Source organism: Quercus lobata, chromosome 6 (genome assembly GCF_001633185.2).
Source record: "Quercus lobata isolate SW786 chromosome 6, ValleyOak3.0 Primary Assembly, whole genome shotgun sequence".
Taxonomy (NCBI): domain Eukaryota; kingdom Viridiplantae; phylum Streptophyta; class Magnoliopsida; order Fagales; family Fagaceae; genus Quercus; species Quercus lobata.
Window position 1 is genome coordinate 340,377 of NC_044909.1, and position 26,647 is coordinate 367,023.

Sequence of the window (26,647 nt, forward strand, 5' to 3'; positions counted from 1 at the left end):
TAATTTTTAGTTTTATAAAAATCCATCTAACAATAAATAAATTCAAATGGAAAAATTATATTAAACTCAAACGGACGTGCAATGAGGGCTAGTCATTATTATTATTATCAAACACCCCCCAACTATTTTCTTCTTTAATTAATTTCCCCATGAGTTGGCAAATTCAATGACCCGCCGAAGTTAACAATTAAAAGTTCGTTGGGGGTAGTTGCATCCTCCCCCTTCCCACCATTGTCTTTGTCTCTCTGCCTCATCGCCCCCTTTAAAGTCTCAACCTTCTTTCCCATCTTTTCAAGCCATTACTCTCTCACGTTTCCTAGATAGCTAGGCTGTACGTCTACCTTTCTTTAATTTTCACTTGAATTCCGATTTGGATTTTGCTTTTTTATATCCAAATTTCCAACCCCCATAATACACATACAACTGCCTTCTTTCTTCTCTAAAAGCTACCAAAAAATTTCATTTTGATCCCACCACCGGTACCATGGGAGATGAGAGGAAGCAAACCCCAGAAACTGTACCGGTTTCGGTTCAAACTCTGCCTGAGAGAAAGAAAAATAAGCTCCCTAACTTTCTCTTATCCGTCAGACTCAAATATGTGAAACTTGGGTACCACTACTTAATCTCCAATGCCATGTACCTCTTGCTTGTACCACTTCTTGGCATGACTTCGGCTCATCTTTCTATGCTCACTCTTCAAGATGTTTTGCAGTTATGGGACAACCTAATAAAGTTCAATCTTGTTTCGGTGACTATAGGCTCATGCGTAATGGTTTTCCTTGCCACCTTTTACTTCACCAGCCGTCCAAGAAAAGTTTACCTAGTAAACTTTGCGTGTTACAAGCCTGAAGAGGCTCGAATATGTAGGAGGGAGATTTTCATTGAAAGATCTACTTTAACTGGGACTTTCACGGAGGAGAACTTGGCTTTTCAAAAGAAGATTCTGGAAAGGTCAGGATTGGGCCAAAAGACCTACTTGCCTGAGGCCGTGTTGAGAGTCCCGCCCAATCCCTGTATGGCCGAGGCAAGGAAGGAGGCTGAAGCTGTCATGTTCGGAGCCATTGATGAGCTCTTGGCAAAGACTGGAGTGAAGGCTAAGGATATAGGGATTCTTGTAGTCAATTGTAGCTTGTTCAACCCGACTCCATCCCTCTCCTCCATGATTGTGAATCACTACAAGCTCAGAGGGAACATTTTAAGCTATAATCTTGGTGGTATGGGTTGTAGTGCTGGCCTTATTTCTATAGATCTTGCTAAGCAGCTATTGCAGGTAAGTTTTCTTCCATATGTTTTTTTTTTTGGAATAGTATTACACACAAACTTAAAATTTCAAATTTAAATCTCTTTGTTTATCCAACTCTTAAGAAATTCACACTTAAGAGCTATGTTAATGTATGCTTTGATGAAATTTATTAATCATCCACTTTAGAAATTTTTTCATGAAAAATTGAAAAAATTGTTAAAAATTTAGTCATTATTTTATATTCTTATAAAAAGATTTTAAAAATAATTTATTAATAGCTACATTTAGTAAATCCTATATATATATATATATATATATTAGTTAATAGAATATGTTGAATACTCTTTAACATGTGTTCTTAGCAATTGAATCAGTAAACTCACCAATAAGAGCCCTCCTTTTTTGTTAGTAGTCGTTGGGTGAATGCTTTTATTATACTAGAAGTCCATGATCCATCTGTCTATAATCAAAAAATGGTATTGATCCTGATCAAAAAAAAAAAAAAAAAAAATGGTATTGATCACTAGGCATATAGTAAAAACTCTCACTTAATTATATGCAGTGGGCCTGTCTCTCTTAATATTAGAGGGCCTCATATGCGTCTGGGATCACAGCCGAGAGATACCAGCCACATAATGATAGACCCCTGAAATAGCTAGGTCCACTTGTCTGCATGTCCAGCTGGTTGTGGGTGTCACATATTGAAAGATGTACGTACCTGAGTCCTGAGGGTTGGGTCCGCAACAGATTCATTAAACAACTAGTACTTCCCATCACCCTCATAATAAATGCCTATGTATGGATACTGATTTTTCCCATCCTTTCTCTGTGAGTAATACTGGGGAAGCCGAATTTGGCAAAGTTTTGTATCACAACTCAATAGTGGATTGTGATTGATAAGTGTGTATTTTTACATGATTCATTGATATATTTTTATTAATCATAACTCGTTATGTGGCGAGTTATGGTATAAAATTATGTCAAATTTGGTGTCCCGTTAAAAAAAAATATATTTTTTATAAATTTAATCGTTGGATTATATATTATTCACGTTCTTAATATACATGTTAAATTTTATGTCAACCGAATGAATTTTACTATTCAATTCATAAACATATTTTTTATGCATAACTTTAAATTAAAAAAACATAAAATTTAAACATTTGATTGATGACATAATTATTAATTTTATCTTCTAGCAATTTTGTAAATATAAAACATATAAAAAAAAAATGTAATTCAATAGTGAATTTATCAAAATTCAAATTCAAAAAAAAAAAATATATTAAGTAGATTTATAGCCAATACCTACAACTAAGCTTGTGTCCAAATTAACTTTACGTGGCAAATAGATAGAAATAGTTAAATAGCTTGTCATACCATACAAAGGCAAATATCTAATTTAGACTTTGAAATGAAACTATTTCAAATAGAGCTAATCCTTTTCGTACGATGGGTTTCATAAATATAGTTTATAATTTTAATTAATCATTCCTCTTAATTAATTTCCTGCAGGTGCACCCTAACTCTTATGCCCTAGTAATGAGCATGGAGAATATAACTCTCAATTGGTACTTCGGCAACGACCGATCAATGCTAGTCTCAAACTGCCTCTTTCGCATGGGTGGAGCAGCGATCCTCCTCTCCAATCGTTCTTCAGATCGTCGTCGTTCAAAGTATCAACTCATCCACACCGTACGTACCCACAAGGGTGCCGATGATAAGTGTTACAATTGTGTGTTCCAAAAAGAGGATGAAACCAAAAGAATTGGTGTCTCACTCTCAAAAGACCTAATGGCAGTGGCTGGAGAAGCCCTCAAAACCAACATCACTACACTAGGGCCATTAGTCCTTCCCATGTCTGAACAACTACTATTTTTTGCGACTTTAGTGGGAAGGAAGATCTTTAAAATGAAGATAAAACCATACATTCCAGATTTTAAGCTAGCTTTCGAGCATTTTTGCATTCATGCAGGGGGGAGAGCAGTGCTAGATGAGCTAGAGAAAAACCTGGAGCTCACGGATTGGCAAATGGAGCCTTCAAGAATGACTCTTAATAGGTTTGGGAATACTTCTAGTAGTTCTTTGTGGTATGAATTGGCTTACACGGAGGCTAAAGGGAGGATCAAGAAGGGTGACAGGACGTGGCAGATTGCTTTTGGTTCGGGATTCAAGTGTAACAGTGCTGTGTGGCGTGCTTTAAAGACCATTGACCCAGCTAAGGAGAAGAGTCCTTGGGTGGATGAGATTGATGAGTTTCCAGTTCATGTGCCTAAAGTGTCAGCCATTAATGTTTCTTGAAAGTTTAAATTAGGTTTCTTCGCTGGGGGGGGGGGGGGGGGGGGGGGAAGGAGGGAATTTGTGTGTATTAAATTTATTTCTGAATGCCGTATAAACAATTGAAATCTGTTGCCTAATTGAATGTTTCTTATAGTTTTTATGTGTTAATTAATTGCCTACATTTCTAATTCCCATATAGTAGTATAAAATAAGGGAACTCTTCATAATTTTTTTTTTTATTTTTTAAAAAGGGAACTCCTTAAAATATTTTCCTCATCCGTACTGCCATGCAAATATTGAGGCAAGGGTGGCGGCGCCATATGTACAATTCAGGGGGTTTAACCCCCTGAGCTGGCAATATATATATATATATATATATATATATTTTTTTTTTATTTGACTCACCTAAAATAAAATTTTAAACACCTTAACTCTGAAATTTTTTTAAACCCACCTGAAATAATTTTAAATATGATCCTCTTAACAATATTTTGGTCCTTTTAAACACAAAAAAGCCCAACAACAAATCAATTTTATCTAAAATCTAAATAGAAAACTCAACAACAAAAGTAAATTTCTTTTCATCTTAAATTTCCAAAAAATCTCATTTAGATCTTAACAAATTTGAAATAAACTAATGGAAAATTCATAGTTTACATTGCACAATCAATGTAAGATTTACATCATTTCTAAACAAATGTGTACACTGTATAATTATCTACAATGTAAATCTTGCATTGATTCTAGACAAATGTGTACAATATAATTGTCTACAATATAAATCTTACATTGATAATACAATATAGAGTATAATTTTCCTAAACTAATAGATAAAAGTATTTTAAGCAGTAATAATTAAAATTCATTTAACAACAATAATTAATATATTCATTGTATTAAGAAAAAATATGTCAAATGAACTTACAATTTATTTTTTATCCTATTGCGCGTATATATAATAGACAAATTTGTAATAAGGAAACCATGTAGACTGTAAGATTCATTTCTTACCCAAGATATATCTTCTTACTAACCTAAGATATATCTTCTTACTTTTAAGTAGATCCTAATTTGTAACCGTTCATATCTTGGAAATACATTTGGTGAAATATCATTGTTGCGATTTGAGATTTGAGAAATATTATCAAGGACAAATTTCAACTACAAAACTAATTGTAGCTTTAGACTACAATTTCACTCAATATATTTTTATTGGATGTTACTAAATCCCAACTAAGTAAGCCAAGGTTTGCTGGAGACATTTGTTGTGAAGGAACCACTATTCATTAAAGGGTTTAAGCTGATTGGTCTACTTAATATCAAACTTGAGCTCACCAAGCAAAATTTTATACCCAAGCTTGGTTTTTAAATTTCAAAACGAGCTCAAGCTTTTTCACCAAGCAAAGTTAGTTAGTTAAATAAACTAATTTAATAAAAATTTTACTCAAATATGTGTTTTGATGTCATCCAATTTTAAGATAGAAAATGTTGTGTCCCTAAGGTTATTGTTCCACAAAAAAAATGACCAATAATATATAGAAGAATATGGTTGAAACTAGCAAAAAAAGAGTTTGGTAAAATTCAATAACTAAAATTACTAGGGCATCTAGGTTTATCCACCAATATCATTAAGCATCTTCTACCAATTCAATTTTAGTACACAATCAGGTAAGTAAACGCATAAATTAATTATCTGATTAGAAGATTTAAAAATAAGTTTTATTAGTAAAACTTTCTCTAGTTGATTCTATTCATCAATTGATCCATTGATTTAGTTTAGAAAAGAATAACTTCATTAGAAAATATCAAAAACATCACATACACTAGAGGCATTGTTGTGACAAAAGTAAAATCTAACAAAATTATTGTGTTTCACTAGAGGGATTATAAAACCCTATTCTAACAACAAGAAAATCTAAGAATAAACTTATGAAAAGATATGGCCAAAATGTTTCCATTTCAGGATTTTTTTTTTTTTTTTTTCCAATTTTGCCTTGAACAAAATTCTCTCTTGCCTTTTATATTTTTTTCTTGAATGAAATTCTCTTTCCTTTTCTATTTTCACATATCTTTAACTTGTTAAATTCTTCAAAACCATTTCTCAATTGATCTTGACTCTTGGATTCTCTTAACTACTTAATGTCTACATGATTAGCAGATTAGTTTTAATATCATACTAGGGAAAAATAAATGTAAGAAGTATATTTAGAGAAAACTTGCAAACTAAAATATTCTAAGTAACTTTATTTGTTGTCTTAAGTCTTTATTAGAGTGAAGACATCAATGAGCATAACAGTAAGCAACAAGAGTAGCAAGCTCTATGGTTAGAACAAAACAAAGCACAAAAACGACAATAGCTTGTAGTGAATTTCTTTGTACATGCAACTTGTAGTTTAGTAGATGAATTAATTTTTTTAAGTAATAGCACATGAGAAAGTTAGTTATTACTGTAGGGACACGTGTGTAGTTAGTTTTTCCCTTCTGTTTTTGCAGTTAGGTGATTAGCTTGATTCAGTTACTGTATATAAAACTTCTGTACTCATTCTTTCTAATTAATTCAATTGAGATCATTTTTCATCCATTCCTTGATATGGTATCAGAGCTAAAGCTCTAGATTTTCCCCAATCTCGTTCGATCTAGGGTTCTTCCAATTCAACATTTTCTTCAATTTCACTTCATTTCTTGAAGTTTTTCTTTCAGTTGCACTTCGTTTCTTGAAATTTTTCCTTTCTTCATTCAAAGAATTTTCCTTTTACAACAATGGCTTCTGCTGACTCATCTCTTCCTGCTGCTACTGCTGAGACTACCACTTCAACATAAGAATCTCCAATGGATGATCCTTTGTTTCTTCATCATGGAGAAAGCACTAGCACTATTCTTGTGACTCAGCCATTAACAAGGAATGAGAATTACCAACTTGGGCTTGATTTGTGAGAAAGGCTTTGCTTACAAAGAACAAATTAGGTTTCATTGATGGAACCTTAACTCTTTCATCTCCATTAGTGTCAACTCCTTTAGCCATTCAAGCCTGGATTAGGTGTGATAAAATGGTTGGGACATGGTTGACAAACTCAGTGTCTCCCAAGATTCAGGCGAGCATTGTGTATGAAGACACGACCTTGGAGATCTGGACAAACTTGAGAGACAAATTTTCTAAGAAGAATTAATGGCCCTAGAATCTTCAATTTGCAAAAGCAGATAGCAGAATTGCATCAAGGTAAAGTTTCCATTACTGATTTCTTTACTTAGCTTAAAGTGCTATAGGATCAATTGCAGAGTTATAGTCTTTTTCCCTTCTTGTACTTGTGGCAAGTGTGTTTGCAATGTTAATAAGAGATTGACTGAATTGCAAGTTAGAGAGTTAGTAATGAAGTTCTTGATGGGTTTAAATGATTCTTTTTCCCAACTAAGAACTCAAGTGTTGTTAATGGATCCGCTTCCCTCACTTAATAAGGTGTATGCCTTGTTAATTCAAGAAGAAGTGCAAAGGACCATGACCAATGGTGCTAGTACTCATGTTGAGTCTACCGTGCTTGCAGCCAAAGGTCAAAACTTCTCTTCTGAATCAACAAGCAATCGGAATAATAAAGGGAAGGATAGGCCATTGTGTACACATTGTGAAAAATTGGGCCATACTTTTGACAAGTGCTATAAGTTGCATGGGTTTCCACCAAGGTTTAAGTTCAAGAACAAACCCTCAATGGAACATCAAGTGTCCTCAGGTCAAATTTCAGAGTCATTGCCTTTTGTTTCTCCATTGCACAATCATCTTGCTTTCACTCCTAATCAATATCAGCAACTGCTAGCTTTTATTGATGCTTCAAACTCATCCATTGCCGCAACATCTCAAACAAAGGAAGTTCCAATGGTCAATGTGGCATCTTCTTCCAACACTGCAATGGTAGGTATTGATTTCTCTCGTAGTGTTTTTTCTACACAAGTGGTCAATAGAAGGGCTTATGGTAGGCATACTTGGGTGTTAGACATTGGAGCTACTGACCATTTTGTTTGTTTTGTTGACTTGTTAACCACAATTACTGCTACTATGCTATCTTTGGTTCAATTGCCTAATGGGGAATCAACACAAGTGACTTACATTAGAATTGTTGTTCTATCTTCCTCTCTCACTCTCAAAAATGCCATTTGTGTCCCATCTTTCACCTTTAACCTTTTATCTGTTAGTACAATTACTCAATCTCAACCATACTACCTTGTTTTCCTTTCTGCTTATTTTTTTGTCCAGGACCTTTTATCTTGGAAAACGATTGGGGTAGGAAAGGCAATTAATGGATTGTACCTATTGCAGTAAGAAAGCTTTCAGTATACTCCTGGTTCTTCCCTTGCTGACTTCTTAGTTGCTCACAAAATCAGTGCTGCATTTCATCCTTTCTCTGCAGCAACTTCTACAAATCCTCATCGTAACTCTTCTTTCCTTTGGCATGCAAGATTAGGTCACCCTTCTAACATCAAACTTAATGTTTTGAGTCATGTTATTCCTTCTTTACAATCTTCTTGTGATAAAGAATGTCAAGTTTGTCCTATGGCAAAACTTAAACGATTGCATTTTCCTTTCAATAATAAAATTAGTAGTTGTGCTTTTGATTTGGTTCATATGGATGTATGGGGACCATATTCAACTCCTATTTTAGATGGCTTCAAATATTTTTCAACTGTTGTGGATGATGCAACCAAAGCAACATGGTTGTTTTTTATGAGGCCAAAGTCTAAAGTTAGGCAATTGTTTCATTCTTTTAATACTATGGTTTCTACACAGTTTGGACTAAAAATCAAAACTGTAAGAACTGATAATGCTAAGGAATTTGATATGCCAGGTTTTCTTAATTCTCAAGGTATTATTCACCAACATAGCTGTGTTTACACTCCACAACAAAATTCTGTTGTGGAGACGAAACATAAGCATCTCCTTTATATAGCTAAAGCATTACAAATTCAATCTCAAATTCCTATCCAATTTTGGGGTGATTGTCTTTCAATTGCAACCTATCTAATCAACAGATTCCCTCTCCTTTGTTGAATGATAAAACACCTTTTGAACTTCTCTTTAAAGGCCACCAAATTATAATCTTCTCAATGTGTTTTGTTGTTTGTGTTTTGCTTCCACTATTGCTCAAACTAAGAACAAGTTTTCTCCAAAAGTAAGAAAATGTGTTTTTATTGGTTATCCTTTCAATATAAAAGGATATATATAAGCTTTTTGATCTTGAGTCTCATACTGTTTTTGTCTCAAGGGACGTCATTTTTCATGAGTCGGTCTTCCCTTATGTTTCAAATTCATGTGAATTTGATTCTCATCCTTCATTGCCTTTACCTTGTGTTCCTACTATCCCTACTATCTTTGATGGCACTATTCTTCCAAAACCTCCTTCTTCTGCTATTCCTCAAGATTCAATCATTTAAGTTCATCATACACTTAATGATGATTTTCTTGATGAAGTACCAAAAGAACCTCCTGAACTTGTTGTTGATCCTGTCCCTCTTAGAAGGTCATCTAGACCAATCAAACAACCATCTTACTTACAAGCATATCACTACAATCAAGTCTCATCTATCATTGATGCTAGTCCTACTCATTCAGGTACTTCCCATCCTCTATCTTCTCATGTTTCTTATCAGCACCTCTCTCCCTCTTACAAAACCTTTTGTTGTTCTATTTCATTCATTGTTGAGCCCACTTTCTACTATCAAGCTGTTTCTAATCCCAAATGGTAAACGGCCATGGTTGCTGAGATAGCAGCAGTTGAGGCTAACGATACATGGACATTAACTCCACTACCTGCAGATAAGAAGCCCATAGGGTGCAAATGAGTTTACAAAGTTAAGTACAAAGCCGATGGTTCAATTGAAAGATACAAGGCAAGGTTAGTGGCTAAGGGGTTTACACAAAAAGGAGTGGACTACTTTGAAACATTTTCCCCAGTGGCAAAGATGGTATCTATCAAAGTCCTTCTTGCTGTGGCATGAGTTAAGGGTTGGTTCCTTAGTCAATTGGATGTGAACAATACCTTTTTACATAGTGATTTGGTTCAAAGTCCCCCTTCCACAAGGGTTTCATAGCTAGAGGGAAGTGATTTGTAAGCTCAATAAATCATTATATGGCCTTAAGCAAGCTTCTAGGCAATGTTTTGCCAAATTTTCCAGCACTTTGATTCAGCTTGGCTTCAATCAATTCAAAGCCGATTATGCCTTATTCACCAGGAAGCAAGGGGATATTTTTATGGTTCTTTTAGTATACGTGGATGATGTTTTAGTGGCTTGCAATGATAAAGATGAGATATGCAGGTTCAAGGTTATGTTGGATGAAAAGTTCAAGTTGAAGGACTTGGGTGATTTGAAGTACTTTCTTGGCTTGGAGGTTGCTAGTTCAAACAAAGGCATAGCTCTTTGTCAAAGAAAGTACACACTTGAAGTTCTTAATGATGCAAGTTTGCTTGGGTGTAAGCCTACTAAAACACCAATGGAGCAAAATCTCAGGTTAAGTAAGTTTGAGGGAGAAGAACTTAAAGACCCAAGTAGTTATAGAAGGTTGATAGGCAGACTTTTGTATTTGACAATTACTAGACTTGATATTACCTTTGTTGTTCATAAGCTTAGCCAATACATGTCTAGACTAAGAAGGCCACATCTGGATGCAGCATATAGAATCTTGCAATACCTGAAGAGTGAACCAAGAAAGGGACTTCTGTTTTCTTCCAACATAGAATTGCACTTGAAAGGGTTGCAAATGTTGATTGGGCCTCATGTCTTAACACTAGAAGGTCTGTGACAAGTTACATCATTTTCATTGGGGACTTTTTGGTGTCTTGGAAGTCAAAGAAGCAATCTACAGTGTCAAGGTCTTCAGCAGAAACTGAATACAGGTCCATGGCAGTTGCAACATGTGAGATAGTGTGGATTTTGTACTTTCTCAAAAATATTGGAGTAGAACATGATAGAGAAGCTCTGCTATTTTGTGATAGCCAGGCAGCATTGCATATTAGCTCCAATCCAATCTTCCATGAGAGGACAAAACATATTGAAATTGATTGTCATGCGGTTAAGGATAAAGTTTTGGAAAAGGTTATCAAGCTAAATCATGTTAGGACTCATCTCCAATTAGCTAATGTACTTACTAAAACATTGAGTTTCAATCAGTTTTCTAACCTTACTTTCAAGATGAGAATGATAAATATACATACACCAGCTGCTCTTGAGGGGGAGTATTAGAGTGAGGCCAGCAATGAGCATAGCAGTAAGCAATAAGAATAGCAAGCTCTGTGGTTAGAACAAAATAGAACACAAAAACGACAGTAGCTTGTAGTGAATTTCTTTGTACATGTGACTTGCAGTTCAGTAGATGAATTAATTTCTTTAAGTAATAGCACGTGAGAAAGTTAGTTTTACTGTAGGGACACGTGTGTAGTTAGTTTTGTTCTTCTGTTTTTGCGGTTAGGTGGTTAGCTTGATTCAGTGACTGTATATAAAACCTTTGTACTCATTCTTTCTAATTAATTCAATTGAGATCATTTTTCGTCCATTCCTTGATAGTCTTAACTCAACCACTTTTATGAGTGTATCATGTAGTGGGTCGAACGAACATTGCAGATTCTTTATAATGAGGGTTCAACCGTCGACGTCCCAGCCCATGAACCCACAAGCCCCCATAAACGAGAGAGCTAGAAGAAGAAAAGAAGCATAAGCTTGGGCCATGGTCGAAGCTCAATAAAGAGGGTAAGCTCTATATTTAGCTTCAGGGAAGATAGAGCTGTGGAAGAAAGAGAGAGACTTGGGCAAACCAAGCCTGAAGGTGAGAGAGATAATAACAACAAAAAGAAAAGGGATAAAATTAGGTAAGGTGGCTTGTGCATGTTAGACTACTGGGTTTGTGTCATATTGGATGGTGACACTTAAGATTAAGCTAAACCTTTTTACCTTTAAAACGAAAAAGCCACCCTCTCTCAATCAAGGACATCGTGTCCAAGTCAATTTGAGGCATTTTTTTTCCCCCAATTTTAACCTTTCCTCTGAATCTCTGATGCCTAAACTTCCAACCAAATTCCCACCAATTTGGTTCATTCAACCATTGTCCCCAACTGTAGTTTTTTTTGGTTTGGATGGAGTTCCAACAGAAGTAGTTAGAACTTAGAAATGGTGGACAAGAAATAAACCACACACGAAATACTCATTACTTTCCGAGTTCTGACACCACAAAAAAACAAAACAAAAACAACAGAAGTAGTTAGAACTTAGAAATGGTGGACAAGAAATAAGCCACACACGAAATACTCATTACTTTCCGAGTTCTGACACCACAAAAAAACAAAACAAAAACAAAAGCCTGGATATATGTGTACTCGTTTTTTATGAGTAGGTATTTTGTCATACTCATTTTAGTATTGAATCCAACTAATTGTGTGTTGGGGTTTGGGACTTGTGATTTGATATTTTCTGTATTCGGTTACCAAGTATTGTAGACCCAATAACTTAAAACCATAGAAAAAAAATCATAAAGTGATTCAACGACATTTTTATCTTCAAGAATCTACAAAACTGCAATCCAAAAAGAGACCAATAACAGCAGCAACCAAGGAAGCACTTTAAATAAATGTTATCCATCTCACATTTACATCAAAATTAAAACGAAAAACAAACTACAGATGCATAGCAGGTAGTTTCTGATGCTGAAAAAGATTAGATTTAAACATAACTAAGTTTAACTGTACAAAGTTTGACTGTAACCATTAGCTACAACTTAAATTTAAAAATATTTACTATGGCTACATATTTTGAAAATCTAACCATGAATTTACATATTCTTAGTATTCTTAATACACATGTCAAATTTAGTGTCAACTAGATGTTATTTACTCTTCGATTCATAAACTTATTTTTTATGCATAATTTTAGACTATAAAAATTTGAAATTCAAATATTTGATTAATAACGCAACTAATGATTTTTGATCTTCTAAAAATTTTGCAAACATGAATGATATAATAAGAAAATGTAATTCAATAGTGAATTTGTCAAAATTCACATTTAATAAAAATATATTGAGCTGAGTTGTAGCCATTAGCTACAACCACATTTATAGCCAAACTTTATCCTAACTAAATTCAACAAATAAGACATTGAAGTTTGATTCAAAAAAAATCTTCTTAATACTCGAGTTGGGATATAAACCACTAGAATTCCACAAATGGATAGCTAAATACAAATCCAATATCCTTGGAAGTTAGGGCCAAATCACCATATGATGTCAGGTTTTCCAGTTACATGCCCCATACACCACGAGCAGCTGCCACTTTGTTGCTTGGTCTAGATGTCAGTTCATACAATATCCTTGCAAACGTATCAGAATATCTGCCATCTGAGAAGAGTATCTCTGCAAAGGCATTCTCGTAAGCTAGCAGCAATGCCCTGTTCTGTGGCTCAGAGACAAGGCTCTCAAGTATCATTGCAGCTTTCCTGCAAATTTCTGGAACAGGATGCGGTGCCTTGATCACTTTCAGCAGTCGGTCAATTGCCCTGAATTTTGTTAAATTGTAAATATAAATTAATACGGAATTTTGGCAACAAAAATTTTGTTTAGAAAAAAAAAAAAAAAAAAAAAAAAAAAAAAAAAAAAAAAAAAAAAAGAAGAAGCCACTAATCTTAAACTATGAAGACTGAAATTTGAAAGAATATAAAGAAAGTCACCATCGCTCATTGGCAAGCTTCAATCGGCAGTCCATATTAACTTCAGCAAGGTTATAGAGTGCACCAACAGCAGCCGCTTGTGCATCAAATGCTGGCAAGCTCAAAAGATCAATTAAACGCTTGTGTATCTGCAGTGTTCATTCAGCACTCATAGTCTTAGTGCATAAATGATAAATGTTCAATCTACTTATATGTGGAACAAAATTAACCTGTGAAACAAAGGGAAGAAGGAAAGGCTCATTATCAGGATTTATTATCAAACGCCCAAGTAATTCAGCAGCCGCACAGTGCCATGATTTGACTGCAGATCCTAGCATCCCCATTATGGCTTGAACTGCACGTTTCTCTCTGTTTAGTGGAAATTATAGATGAAATTATCATCCTGAAGTTAGAAAATCAGTATCAGTAGCTAAAGGAAAAAAATCAGATCAGATTTCTTACGTTATTTTGATGTAAGATGGCTTTGATGAGCTAAATATTCGAAGATCAAGAAATGGAGCCAAATTTACAATTGTCTCAAGAGCATTTGTGACAAGTTCCTCATCCTCTGTTTACAAACGGGGACTTTTAGAGGCAATATACAACAAAACAAGAAGGCAGAAACATGAAGAGAGTTTTTTTTTTTTACCAAAACATTCCAGGAAATATCTAGAATACTTAAAAGCAATATCATGATATTATACATTTATACTTGTCATCTTAGATGAGATAATATGTACTCATAACTGATGACATAAAGAAATCTTTAAGCTTTCTACAACAAAATGCCTCACCTTTGACATGATCTTCTATGCACTGGAACACTGTTTCCAAACAATGCCGATGCTGGGCCATAATGACTTCATTGTCTGGCATGAAAGAGAAGTTCCGGATTATATTTGAAGCAGCAACAGCACACTGCTGTTTTTCTGCTCGCCCTTCTTCATCTAGATTAAATAAACCATCTTCATCAAACCACCAATCCGAAGAACGAGATTTGGACATATTTTTCTGCACTACTGCTTCTGTAACAGAAGAACCAGATCCCAGGCTGCCATATGAATACTACCCCATAATTAGGTCCCAATTAGTCAAAGTGAATTTAATGCTCAACATTTGGATAACAGGAATAAAATATATATGTTGAGCCTACCCAGGATACAGGAGAGTGCCATTTGAGCCTAACACCTCATACTCATTCCCAAATCCTGTTACAAGAGAATTCGCCCCTAGTGTTCTGACCCTCGGTGTCCTTATGGGTTCTTTCGAAAGTGCTATATCACGCCAGTCATCAATCTGTCTCAATCTTGAATGCAGTGAGTAATTATACCATAGTGACAAAATTTAAAACAGGATAGATGAATAAAAACGCATACCACTTGGAGAAGAGCATCCAGCAACCCAGGTATTTTTGCAAGAGGGGTTGCATCTTTGCGCATGTCTTCCTTTTCTTTGAAAGAGAGCAATGTGAGAGTATTTAATGCCCAGGTCAGCTCACTCTTTAGTCCACTTTGAATAGCTAGAACTATCCTCTTATTGTTTTGATCTAGAAAGAGTTTAACAGTCAAACAATCGGATAGAGAATATTGACAACATATTTTCCCAAACATCTTGGAGGGCCAGTAGTGCATAAGTGGAGTGAATAAAATGAAGAGATGTAGCAGACCACATCAGAAATATCAATCCCAAATTCCCAACTAGTTTAAGAAGCAAAACAGAATTTTTTGCAAAAAATAAGGGGAATGTATCAGTAACAGATGAAGAACACAACACTGCTCTAACATCTCAGGAAAAGATTGCAAACAGTTCGTGGAAGCATGAATGGAATGGCAGAAAAAGCTTAGATGGAACTTGTTATAAAGATGTCACAGAATGGACTTTTATTTTTTATTTTTGGATATATAAGTAGCTAATATATTAAAAAACAAACAGCCAATACACAGCAGATGCCTGCAAAAACAAGAATAACTCAACACAGGCTTAGCTAAGAATACATTCATGAATCCTCTACATAGCACATAACACTGTTCTTTTTTATTTATTTATAAGTACTATGTTTTAGTAGATATATAAAAATGCATCAAGTACATAAAGGGTATACTACATGATCGACAACACTAACGTCAAAAAGTAGAATGATCTGTAAATTCAATAAATTAGAAAAAGGATATGTTTATGTGGCCAGCATCCACAAAAGCTTCAAATCCACAACAGTCCGTTCACATCCCTGGAAAAACACATAACACCCTGTTCTGCAGGGAGTTTTTGAGTACATATACCACTAATTCTAAACCTTACAACATCCCTAATAATCTAGACAATACAGTCCTCTCAGAGAAGCATGCGGCAATGAGGCCCTTTCTCTTCTTCCTTAACACCCCAAATGAAGCCCTTTCTTTTACCTCACAACATAGTCTTGATCACCATGTTTTTCAATAACATATTCAGTAACATTGAAATCCCCAATTATAATCACCGCTTTGTCCTGAACTTGAGACTAGATCAATAACAAAAACTCCTAAAGTTGCATTCTTTAAGTACTTGTATTGCAACCATAAAAGAATTCATAAATAAAACCTCTTTCTTAATATTTTTATCCTAGATCCGACAGTGAAAAGCTTGATTAGATTTCAATATTAAAGAAAGGGTTCGGTTAATGAATGCCCTTAGGGCATTTGCAATTTTAGGAAAGATTTAATATCACTTTTATGGGAAATATAAAAAGCTGTTAAAAAAATCAATTAACTTTTTCTTTTCTCATAAAAAGTTTCTAAAAATTCTTCCTAAACTAATGCCCTTAGGGCAACCATTAACATTTCCCTTAAAGAAATCCGCACGATTTCCACATTCTAGCATACCCAAACTCTACCTCTAGCTTGGTGGTCATGGTTAGAAATAAAACCCAAACTGAAAGCTAGCACCTGTTTTATCCTAAGAGCATTCTCCCATAAACTCACCATCCTAACCTCTTTTTGCTTACTGAGATCATTATGACACCTAATGTTCCAAGCAAATTCTTGAGATTCCACATCTCTTTCACCAACGCGTTCCTGTGAGATTCCCACTTCCAATCAGCCACTAAATCTACAACCTAAAACAGAATGCATTGGCATTCATCTAATCCTACCCTCCTACACTCGTATTGTATAGCATTTAAGAAACAGTAAATTTTACAAGTTGTAGAGTATAAACAGAGGAGCATCAGCGAATAGCGCATTTGAATCTAAAACAGAATGCATTGATTGCATTCGCAAGCACATTGAGTTGTAAATAATTTTTCAGTTCTAAAAAAAAGTAAGATTTTTGTTGAAGCATAATTCATGTATTAGGGTATACAAAAAGTAAATCAGTGAAATTTAAGCGAAGAGCGAGCGAGCTAGCTAGAGTTTTGAAGGAAGGAAAGAAAAAAAGACTGACCGGCGAAGGAGCTGTGGACGTGGAGAGATGGGCCGAGGAGGTTTGACGGAGCCGCCGTGTCGGCAGCTGCGGCTGCGGCTGCTGCAGCTGCAGCGGCGGCTGCGGCGCTGCTGTTGCTACTGCCGAATGGGCGCCCTCTTTTGGGCGTGGGAGCGGAGGCCCCGCCACCAGACTTGCCCTGCTCTGATCTCTTCTGCATCTCTCTCTCTCTTTCTCGCCGTGCTACTCTCTGACTCTGTTAATGTTAAGTGCCTATGGGCTATGGGTACCGGTTTCTTTCGTTTTAGATATCTTTTTTAATTTTAATGCCACGTCACGTAGCACTAGCAGAAAATAAATAAACTAGCTTCTTCTTTTTTCTTTTTTTTACTTAATAATTTAAATTTATTATAATTTAGGATTACTATTATTTCTAATCACAAAATATCTAAGAGTGTAATAAAAAAAAATATTTCATCTACAAACGTATAACACCCCTAGATATTTTGTAATTGAAAAATGTAGTAATTCCAAATTATAATGAATTCAAATTATTAATATTTACAATAAAAAATAGAAAAGCCTCTATAAGCGTATGCTCGGAGACTAATACTTCACAATTATCATCATTTTTTTGACAATTTTGTCAATGCAGTGATCAATGTTTTGATAATTGGAAGATAATGCTATTATTCAGAATTTCCCTTCAAGGAAAAAAAAAAAAAAAACCCCTCTGAGCAAATCTCATAAAGTTTCATAATGTGAAAAAATTTACAAAAGCAATTATGAAAAAGTTGATGAATCGATGTGGATTCTTCTAATTTTTATCATCACACACACTTCATGCATGTGATGAGACTTCTTTTTTTTTAGGGGTTTAGTATCATAATTTTTCTTTCATATCAATTTGAGGTTTATACATTTGTCCATTAATACCACACATTTGTAAACTACTTATACAGCTAGAAGTGTCATGAGGCTAGCTCCAAAAAATGAAAAAAAAAAAAAAATCCATAGAGAAACATATAAATTATAGATTATCTTTCAATATAAACTATAGATTAGCCTCAATAACTTGTATGCATTAATATTGTACTTTCATCAAGACAGAAAACTGCATGATGAAAAAGAAACTAGAATGTACCAACACTACAAGAAATCTGGGTTTAGGCAACGTTTTTTTTAGTGACGTTTTTAAATTCGCCACTATAAGTGATATACTATGACGTTTTCTGAAAATGCCGCTAAAGAGTGAAATTTTAGCGACCTTTTTCTAAAAACGTCGTTGTAACTCAAAACAATAGCGGCATTTCTTAAAACGTCGCAAAAAATATAGTTTTAGCAGCGCATTTATGGTTTATAACGACGTTTTCTGAAAACGTCACAATAGTTATTAACGAAATTGTACTCAGTACGTTATTAAAAATAAAGACTCTATAGCGACGTTTTACAAAGACTCTATAGCGACGTTTTAAAAACGTCGCTATACGTTATTACTTTTGGCATTACGCCACTTTTTCAGATTCCCTCACTTATTCCCCCCCCCCCTTTTTTTTTCTTTTTCTTTTTTTTTAGTTAGTCACTCCGTGTCCCACTTTTTCCTTTCTTCAGTCAACTATTCATTAAGCCTTTCTTTTCTTTTTTGTTCCTATTGTTTGTTTGTGAGCCATTTTCTCCAACACCACCACGCATTTTGCCTACCACCCACTGCCACCACCATAGCCACCGTAGTCGTTGTCGACCTCCACCAAGACCCACTACCACCACCATACTTTTTTCCCTCTTTTTTGTTCTAGTTTCTTCAAAGTGTAAGTCTTTGTTCTTAACTTATGGGTTTGCATTAATTGGGTAGTTCTTTAGTGGGTCACTACGTTTTTGTGCTAATTTTTGTTATTTTTCAGTGTTGGTTGGAATCTTTTTGTTGTTCAAGTTTCTTTAGAGTGTAAGTATTTGTTTTTAGCTAATGGGTTTGCTTTGATTTGGTTTTTCTTTAATGGGTCATGGAGTTTTGTGCTCATTTTTTCTGTTTTTCTATTTTGGTTGAAAATTAGTAGAGAAAACTCTTATTTAGATTTGGCTTCTTGTGCAAAAGGACTCGAGGATCATGGGCCGAATCATTGTAAGTATTTTTTTAGAGTGTACATATTTGTTTTTCAATATTATACCATGAAAGTTTATATATTTATTATTATTATATTTTTTAATAAATCTTGACTTCTTTTTTAAATATGGCTCTGTGTGATGTTTATTGTGAATGTAATTCTTGGAAGCATTGATAATTTTTTATCCATGAAAGTTTATATATTTATTATTATTATTATAGGGCTAATATATAAAAAGTGTACCCACTATATAAAATCTTCAAAGGGCTAATATATAAAAAGTGAACTATTAGCATGCAACTATTAGCATGCAGTAGATATCTATTATGGCCTCAAAAGCTTGATGGACCACCTAAGACAATATGCACATCAAGCTTTAGATTGACATCAGTTTAAAATTCAAATTGTCAACAGTTTTCCATTTGCAATTTGAACATCCTTTTGAAAAATTTCTATAGTATATAAAAATTGTCTATAGCCATTTCTACAGTTACATTGGTTTAGTCAATTTTTGTCTGTTTGTGAGCAAAACAGTACGTGTTGTTGTAAAAGCCAAAGTTATTTCACTGTAAGACCAAAACAAAACTTCAATGGCTCCCAATTACATTTTTTCAATATTATATCCATATTTTGAAAACAATGGTAGGGGATGGTTCCTTATCAATAGCTAGGATGCTTCTTTTTTTTTTCTTTTTTTTTCTTTTTTTTTTTTTCAATATCTACAGCAAAGTGTCTCCTATTAATTATTTATACACTAGGTGTTTTCCATGCATGTAGAAAAAGTGAAAGCTTGATGAAAATTATTACTTGATTGGTTGATAAACTCCATGTTCAGTGCAGATTTATTTTATTGAAGGAAACCAAATAAATCATTCAAAAATTGTCAAAAGCATCCAAAATCTGACTCAACAATTTATTTTGATACAATATCTAAACCATATAACTTTTTGGATGATATTGAAAAACAACCTAGTTTTGGAAAAATTGAATTTTTGTTTCTACAAAATGGTCACTCCTAATCGGTTTCGCAAAATAAGCCTGTTGCTAACAACAATGAATCTTTGCAGTTATCAATCGAATACAATTAAATCATTGTAATATTCTCCAAAAATTTCTATCTCCATCAACTCTTTTGGATTTGTAACTAACTTCATTAAATCCTTCAAAGATGAAACCACAAATACCTCCAAAAATGTGTCATTGAACCATCTGAAACCCCTATCAACCATGGCTACACCTTTCCTCTTTCTTGTCAGTATACTCAAAGCAAATTCTCTAGCAATCCAAAGACTTTTTGTATAAGGAGTAAGGACACATTGGATGAAGTTGCTGTTTAAGTTGGACCACATTGGATGAATACAATGCAGCCCAAACCAAACCCCTTGCACTTGCTAGTTTTACTTGCACTTAACTAATCACTGAAATTAAACTAAGGATCCGTTTGGATATCGCTTATTTTACTGAAAACTGAAAAAACGGTAACAAAATAATTTTTAAATATATGAATAGTGCCTTGGAATCCATTTTTAATGAAAGTTTTTTTAAAAAAAAGAGGTTTGTGGGTCCCATGAATAGTGCACGAGACTCACTAGAACTCAGTTAACACTCTTCTAAAAAGAAAGTGAAATGCTAGACGTAGAACACAGATGCAATATCCAAATAGGTACTAAAACTCATAAAACAACTTATGACTGGGAGCGCTATGTCTGACACAACCAAGCAAATTTAAACAATATAGAGATATTTATAAAGGGGGATTAATATACAAGAATAATATAACAATTGTAATGTTTACGAGGGAAATGAAACTCATTATCAACCTCAAAGCCCCATGAAAATTTAGTTCTATATGCTATTAGGGACTATCTTTTCAAGCAGTGATTTAAATGTTGGATCTCTTTCACAGAATGCACTTAAAATTAAATATGTGACTCTAGGCTTACTAAACTTAGGAGGCACTTTCCAAATCCAACTCCCACGATACATTCTAACATATATTTAGATCCAGACAACATAAAGTTATTACCTCTAACATATATTTAGATCCATACAACATGAAATTATTACCTCTAGAGATGATGTTACTCTGTTAGGAATGTAGCCTTATCAATAAATTTTAGCAGCCGAGTTGTCAATATGAAGGGACTTCAAAATGGTGGCATCATTATTTGTAGATTGCAAACTTTTATCTTGAAAACATAAAACAACGTTTATTATAGAGGCTACATACAAAAATAGTTGTTGCTTTGGAGGACAGGGATGGAGGGAGAACATTATATCTGCTTAATGATAATTAGAACTACTTTGGATTTTTTAAGTGATAGTTGATTGTAGTTTATCTTATCCAATCGTTAAGGGCCTATTTAGTAAAAATATTTTGTGGGGGGTAAAAGACCAGTAGGCCCATGTCAATGTCTATGTTGGGCCAAGGGCCCAACCCAAGGAAAACCCTTCCTCGGCCATGGGGAGGAAAAACCCCTCCTTGGCGATGTGGAGAATCCTCCTCGGCATGGATGTAGCCGAGGATAAAGGAGACAACCTGCCACTGGTAGTGACACTCCAAATCGTTCCATGGAACAGGAAAAGTACTAAAGTAGAAAGGGACAGCGGAGAAAATGGAAATGTTAGAGGGAAAAGCTGTCATGACTGCATTCAGTGCCTTGTGTCTGACATAGCCATGCTTTTCTACCTTTACAACCACTCCTAACAACTGGAGGGAAAGGCTAATAGGACAAGTACCTACCCAAGGAACCTCATTCAGAAGAAGAAAAACTACTATAAAAAGGGAGGGGAAGGAGACAGAAAGGCGGGGCGAAGACCCCCCATCACACCAGAGGCACCAGAAAAAGCTCCCCGGATCGTGCCGAGGAGTAATCCCCTTTGGTAAACTCGATCCATGAAGAACACCGTGATTACTGTTGTCCATACACTAAAGCCTAGCTCTTTGGCCCACTCTCTACAAATTCATTGTACCGGGCTCACTGGTCTAAGGTCCCAAGCATCTTGGGCCTGGCCTGAAAAACGTGACCCTACATATTTAAATATAGTTTTTTGTTTTGCAATTCTTAAAATAATGGGTCCCACATTTGAATTTATTGTTTGGCTGATATTCTCTAAAAAAAACTTTCAGAAAATTGTATCCTATTTTTCTAGTTCAATACAAGATTTTGAAAGCAGCTAAAAGGATATTTTCCAGATGCAGAAAATGTTTTTAATGGAATATGTAGGGTTAAGGGCCCAAATCATGTATTGGGCCTTGGGCCTTGATCAAGAACGTGAGCAATCCGAGGACGAGTGAATGGTAATAAATGGTTCAAACCCAAGACTCAATGAGCGAAATACAGATAGGAGAATAGTTCGAGGAGGAATATCTCCTCAGATATGATAAATACGTCTCAAATACGTATTCCAACAATCAAGATGACTTTCCAGGAAGCTCCAGTGATAAAGATGTGTATCATGAAAGTCCAAGGATGATGGGACCTCAGAAATATCTTAGGGAAAGCTGCTATCACCGCATTGAATGCACTGCAGTTACTTTCCTGGCTGCATTTATGTTGAGGAGACCCTTGAACAATGTTGCATTGGCTACCACAACTCACAGAAAACCAGAGAGGGTGTTTAATGGGACAGACACTCAAGTGAAGGCTCAAATTGATCAACAAGTGTAGGATTAAGATAGTCCAGGGGGAGCTATATAATGTAAGAGACACTCCATGAGGTAGGGATGGGGAAAAATAGAGAGAGAACATTGTAACAATCTAAATTGTACTTGTACCCAATTGTGATCAATTTATAAAATTGAAACCTCCTCAGACAGTAAGTCCATTGATATCAAAATCTCTTATTTGTATTTGATTGTCATTTAATCCAGTACTAGCCGTTGTCCAACTCACTAAGGCCTAGTTCTTTGACCCACTTTCTATAAATTTATTGTACTAGGCTCATTGGGCCAGGATCATACATCTTGGGCTTGGGCTGTGAAACGGGTCCTTATAGTATAGTTGTAAATAAATTGAAAACAATGGATCTCACAAATTTGTCCAAATTCTTTTATCTCTTAAATTAAGGAGTTTATCTTTATCACCAAAAAAAAAAAAAATCACACTTTAAATTTGAAACTAATCATTATTATATAAAAAAAAAGATACATAAGCTCTAATCTCTTATCATTATATATATATAAAAATAAAAAATAAATAAATAATCTACATATTCTACATGTTATTTTTTATAACTTTTTTTTAAAAAAATATTAAAAATAGAAATGGTTTCCCAAACATTTTATTTTTGTTTTCAGTATTTTGAAAATTATTCTTAAAAGTAGGAACCAAACACATTGTAAGGACCCGTTTCACAGCCCAAGCCCAAGTTGTAGGGTCTTGGCCCAGTGAGCCCAGTACAATGAATTTGTAAAAAGTGGGTCAAAGAACTAGACCTTGGTGAGTTGGACAGTGGTTAATACTAAATTAAATGACAATCAAACACCAATAAGAGATCCTGATATCAATAGACTTATAGTTCGAGGAGGTCTCCTTTTTATAAGTTGATCACAATTGGGTACAAATACACTTTAGATTGCTATAGTACTTTCTCTGATGAATTTTCTGATCCCTTTCTCATGGAGGGTGTAACATCCTGTCAGTTTAAAAAAAAAAAAAAATGTAAAGTCAACATTTTTTTGTGGACCACGTGTGCCCCCACCTAACCCCACTACCCATCATTCTCATCCACTCAATTTCACCCACATCTCTTCTCTCTTTCGTCCGGCCCTCTCTTTTCTTTCTTTCATTTTCTCTCTTTTCATTTTACTAAAACACACACACACACTCACCCGCTGGCCTCCACTCCAAACCACACCATCTCACCATTATTTTTCCGACAAGATCACCAGAAAAATACTTAGGAACTCCAAAGCATCTTTATCATTTTATTTGAGGTAAAAGTTCAAATCTTTTTTTTATGGGTATTATGTTCTTGTTTGAGGTTATTTTACCCAAGCTTTAATAATGTTATTCATGTGATTTAAGAGCTTTGGAAATGATATTCATGTGTTTATATGTATGGGTTTTGGTCTTGGTGGATGTAATTGATGAGTGAGTTCATAATTTTTACAATGATGGCTATCTAAGGCTTGTTATGGTGAAAATTTAGAGGTTTTGAGTTATAACATGTGATAGATGATGAATATAATTTTTTTATTGATTATTTGGAGCTAGTTAAAGATTTAAATTGTTGTCTTGGAGAAAATTATGATTTTGGTGTCATGGGTCACTTGATGATGTTATAAAATAAATCTTGTGGGAAGCACTTGTAAAGTGTGGAGGTTTTGATGTTAGATATGACACCTTGAAAGATTTATGAGTATAAATGGGAGTCTATGCCTTGCAAATTAAAGTGTTTTGAGAAATTTTGGAAGTAGAATACATTACATGTGAGGTTGAATACTAGGCTTGCCTAATTGAGTTCTTACTTGGCAATTCCTAATTTGTAGTTAGATACAATTTCAAGCTTTGTGCTCATTGTGATAGATTTGCTTGACATTGTTTAGGTTCTTGCTAATCTCCCCTTGGAGCTTGTAGAATTAGGATTTTGTGGTTGCGAGATAAGTAGCTTTTTAATGGATATTTTTGGAAAATAACCATGTCTTATAAATGTTGTTTTTGAGTCAAACACATTTTGGAAAATGATATATATGGATATATGCTTTCTTAAAAGTATTGTGTTGTGACCCTTACCATAAATGAAAAATGCATCATATTTGGTATTGCATTTGGGGAAATGCATGAATTGTTGATATGAAAAAATGAGTATCTTTTATTTAATCTTTGATAAGAAAATCATTGATTTTATGGTGTATTGAAAAATTTAAAGATGCTTATCTTGTCTTTTATTATTTGAGAAATTGTTAGAAAATCTTTTGACAAGAATGAAGTTTGAAAACCTTACAAAATTTGTAGAAGTTAGATTATTTAAGGTTTTCTGAAACTACTTGGATATGAACTATGTGTTTCAAAGTAAGGTAACTTGTGAGTTTATGTGATTTTAGCCCTATGCCATGTGTGATTTCCCGGTGATCACCCGATTTGGTTTTCGTAGTCTTTGTGATAATGGAATCAAATTTAAATCAGTGCCCTTTCACTTTGGATGACGTGTTCTTCCCTGCTGTCCATGGGGGGAAGAAGTTCCTTAATTGTGTGTGGATGAGGCTGTTGTCCATGGGGCCAAGAGACCACATGCAAGAGAGGTCCTATTTGACATGCTCTTTCTGTTGCCCATGGGGGGAGAGAAAAATCTTGAGGGTATGGGTGACGCTGCTGTCCATGGGGCCAAGAGTCTACATACTAGAGAGGATAATATCATGCCAATTGTGAATGGGTGGATCCCCCGACCGGTTTATGTGGTAGTGTGGTAGATTTGTGATAATTTATCTTATGTTAGATATTATGATTTTAGAAATTATATTGTTGATGCTCATAGATTATAGTATATAGTTTCAAGGTATTTACTTTGAGAAACTTTGTGCTTCATTATGTAATCATTCTTGTCATATTATTATTATTGAAGATGAAACTTGCATTTCCCCCACCCCCATTAATGTGCTACTTATTGGGCTCTGTCTCACTCCATTATTTTTATAAACTTTTCAGAGTAGGCAACAATCTTTTAAGACAGCTTTTTGGTGGCTAATAGTAGTTAGACTAACTACTGATGGAGGCTGAATTTTTATAATGAATATATTAGATGGTGTACATCTTAGACTACGCTTGACTCATTTTTTTTTGTATATTATAGTGGTTATGACTGTATTTCCACTGATGGGACAAACTGTTGTTATGTAATTGTTTTATTCAGAACTCTATTCTTTTGTGGCCAATGGTCCTTGTAATTAATGCTTAGAGCTCTGACTTACTCTGAGAGTATATTCTATGGGGTTATTATGATAATTCTTGTTGTTGGCACTTGATAGGAATTATGTGGATTGAATTGTCAAAAAGGAAAAATTTACAGGTACTTGAGACGTCTCTCTCATGCTTTGGACCCTTTGGGGTTTGGGGCGTGACAGAGGGTCTCTCACATTATATAACTCCCCTTAGACCATCTTGATCCAACACTTGTTGATCATTTGAGTCCTTACTTGAGTACCTATCCCATTTGACACCCTCTTTGACTTTCTGTGAGTTGTGATGGCCAAGGTAGTACTGTTCAGAGGTTTTTTCCATATAAATGCGACTAGAAAAGTAGCTGTAGTGCATTTAATACGGTGGTAACAGGTTTCCCTTAGATATTTTTGGGTTTCCTTCTTTCTTGTATGTTCATGAGCCACGTCCCTATCATTAGAGCTTCTTGGAGGGTCATTCTAATTGCTGGAATATGTACTTAAGCTGCATTCACCATATTTGAGGAAGAGTTCTTCCTCAGACCACCTTCTATTTATTCCTTACTCATGAGACTTTAAATTGAAATTACTAGTAATTATTTGTCCCTTCTCGGACCATTCAACGTCCTCGGACCAAACCCAAGGCCCAATATATGATTCTGAGCCCTTATCCCTACACACATATAAAGTAAAAATTATTATCTTAAAACTAGTTTTAATTTCAATTTAAAAAAAATTGATTTCATACTATTTTGAAAAAAAAAAAAAAAAATTCTCCTATTAAACAGGCCCTAACTTTTTTTTGTATATTATGGCTTTATGCAAGAAAATAACCAGGAATTCAAGAAATAATTCTTGATAAGTACCTTCAGTTTAGGTTGTTTCGTGTTAGTATTGAGATAAACTTGATATTAACATGCCGGTCATGCTCTAAACTCTGAAGTACAGGTTTGGGTCGTGACAAAAACAGTGAGCAATATCTAAACATGGGGTGCTACAACTTGCCAAGAAAAAAAGTTGCCAAAGCGACTTTCACATCATCAGCCAAACATTTAGATATACATAAAAAAA

The 26,647-nt window shown here is 34.7% G+C and overlaps 2 protein-coding genes across 2 annotated transcripts; one reads left to right on the forward strand and one right to left on the reverse strand.

Moving 5' to 3' along the window:
* The first annotated feature begins 225 nt into the window (after positions 1–225).
* Positions 226–3,711, forward strand: LOC115994863 (3-ketoacyl-CoA synthase 11-like). Its single transcript, XM_031119168.1, has 2 exons — positions 226–1,270; positions 2,759–3,711. Exons 1-2 carry the CDS (start codon positions 485–487, stop codon positions 3,542–3,544), a joined length of 1,572 nt encoding a protein of 523 aa, XP_030975028.1. The 5' UTR covers positions 226–484; the 3' UTR covers positions 3,545–3,711.
* Positions 3,712–12,542: 8,831 nt separating this feature from the next.
* LOC115950722 (armadillo repeat-containing protein LFR) lies at positions 12,543–16,887 on the reverse strand. The gene is made up of 8 exons (XM_031067958.1): positions 16,616–16,887; positions 14,575–14,744; positions 14,352–14,494; positions 13,993–14,249; positions 13,661–13,766; positions 13,429–13,567; positions 13,220–13,347; positions 12,543–13,048 (listed from the first exon to the last, which is right to left on the reverse strand). Exons 1-8 carry the CDS (start codon positions 16,812–16,814, stop codon positions 12,793–12,795), a joined length of 1,398 nt encoding a protein of 465 aa, XP_030923818.1. The 5' UTR covers positions 16,815–16,887; the 3' UTR covers positions 12,543–12,792.
* Between the last annotated feature and the right edge of the window lie 9,760 nt (positions 16,888–26,647).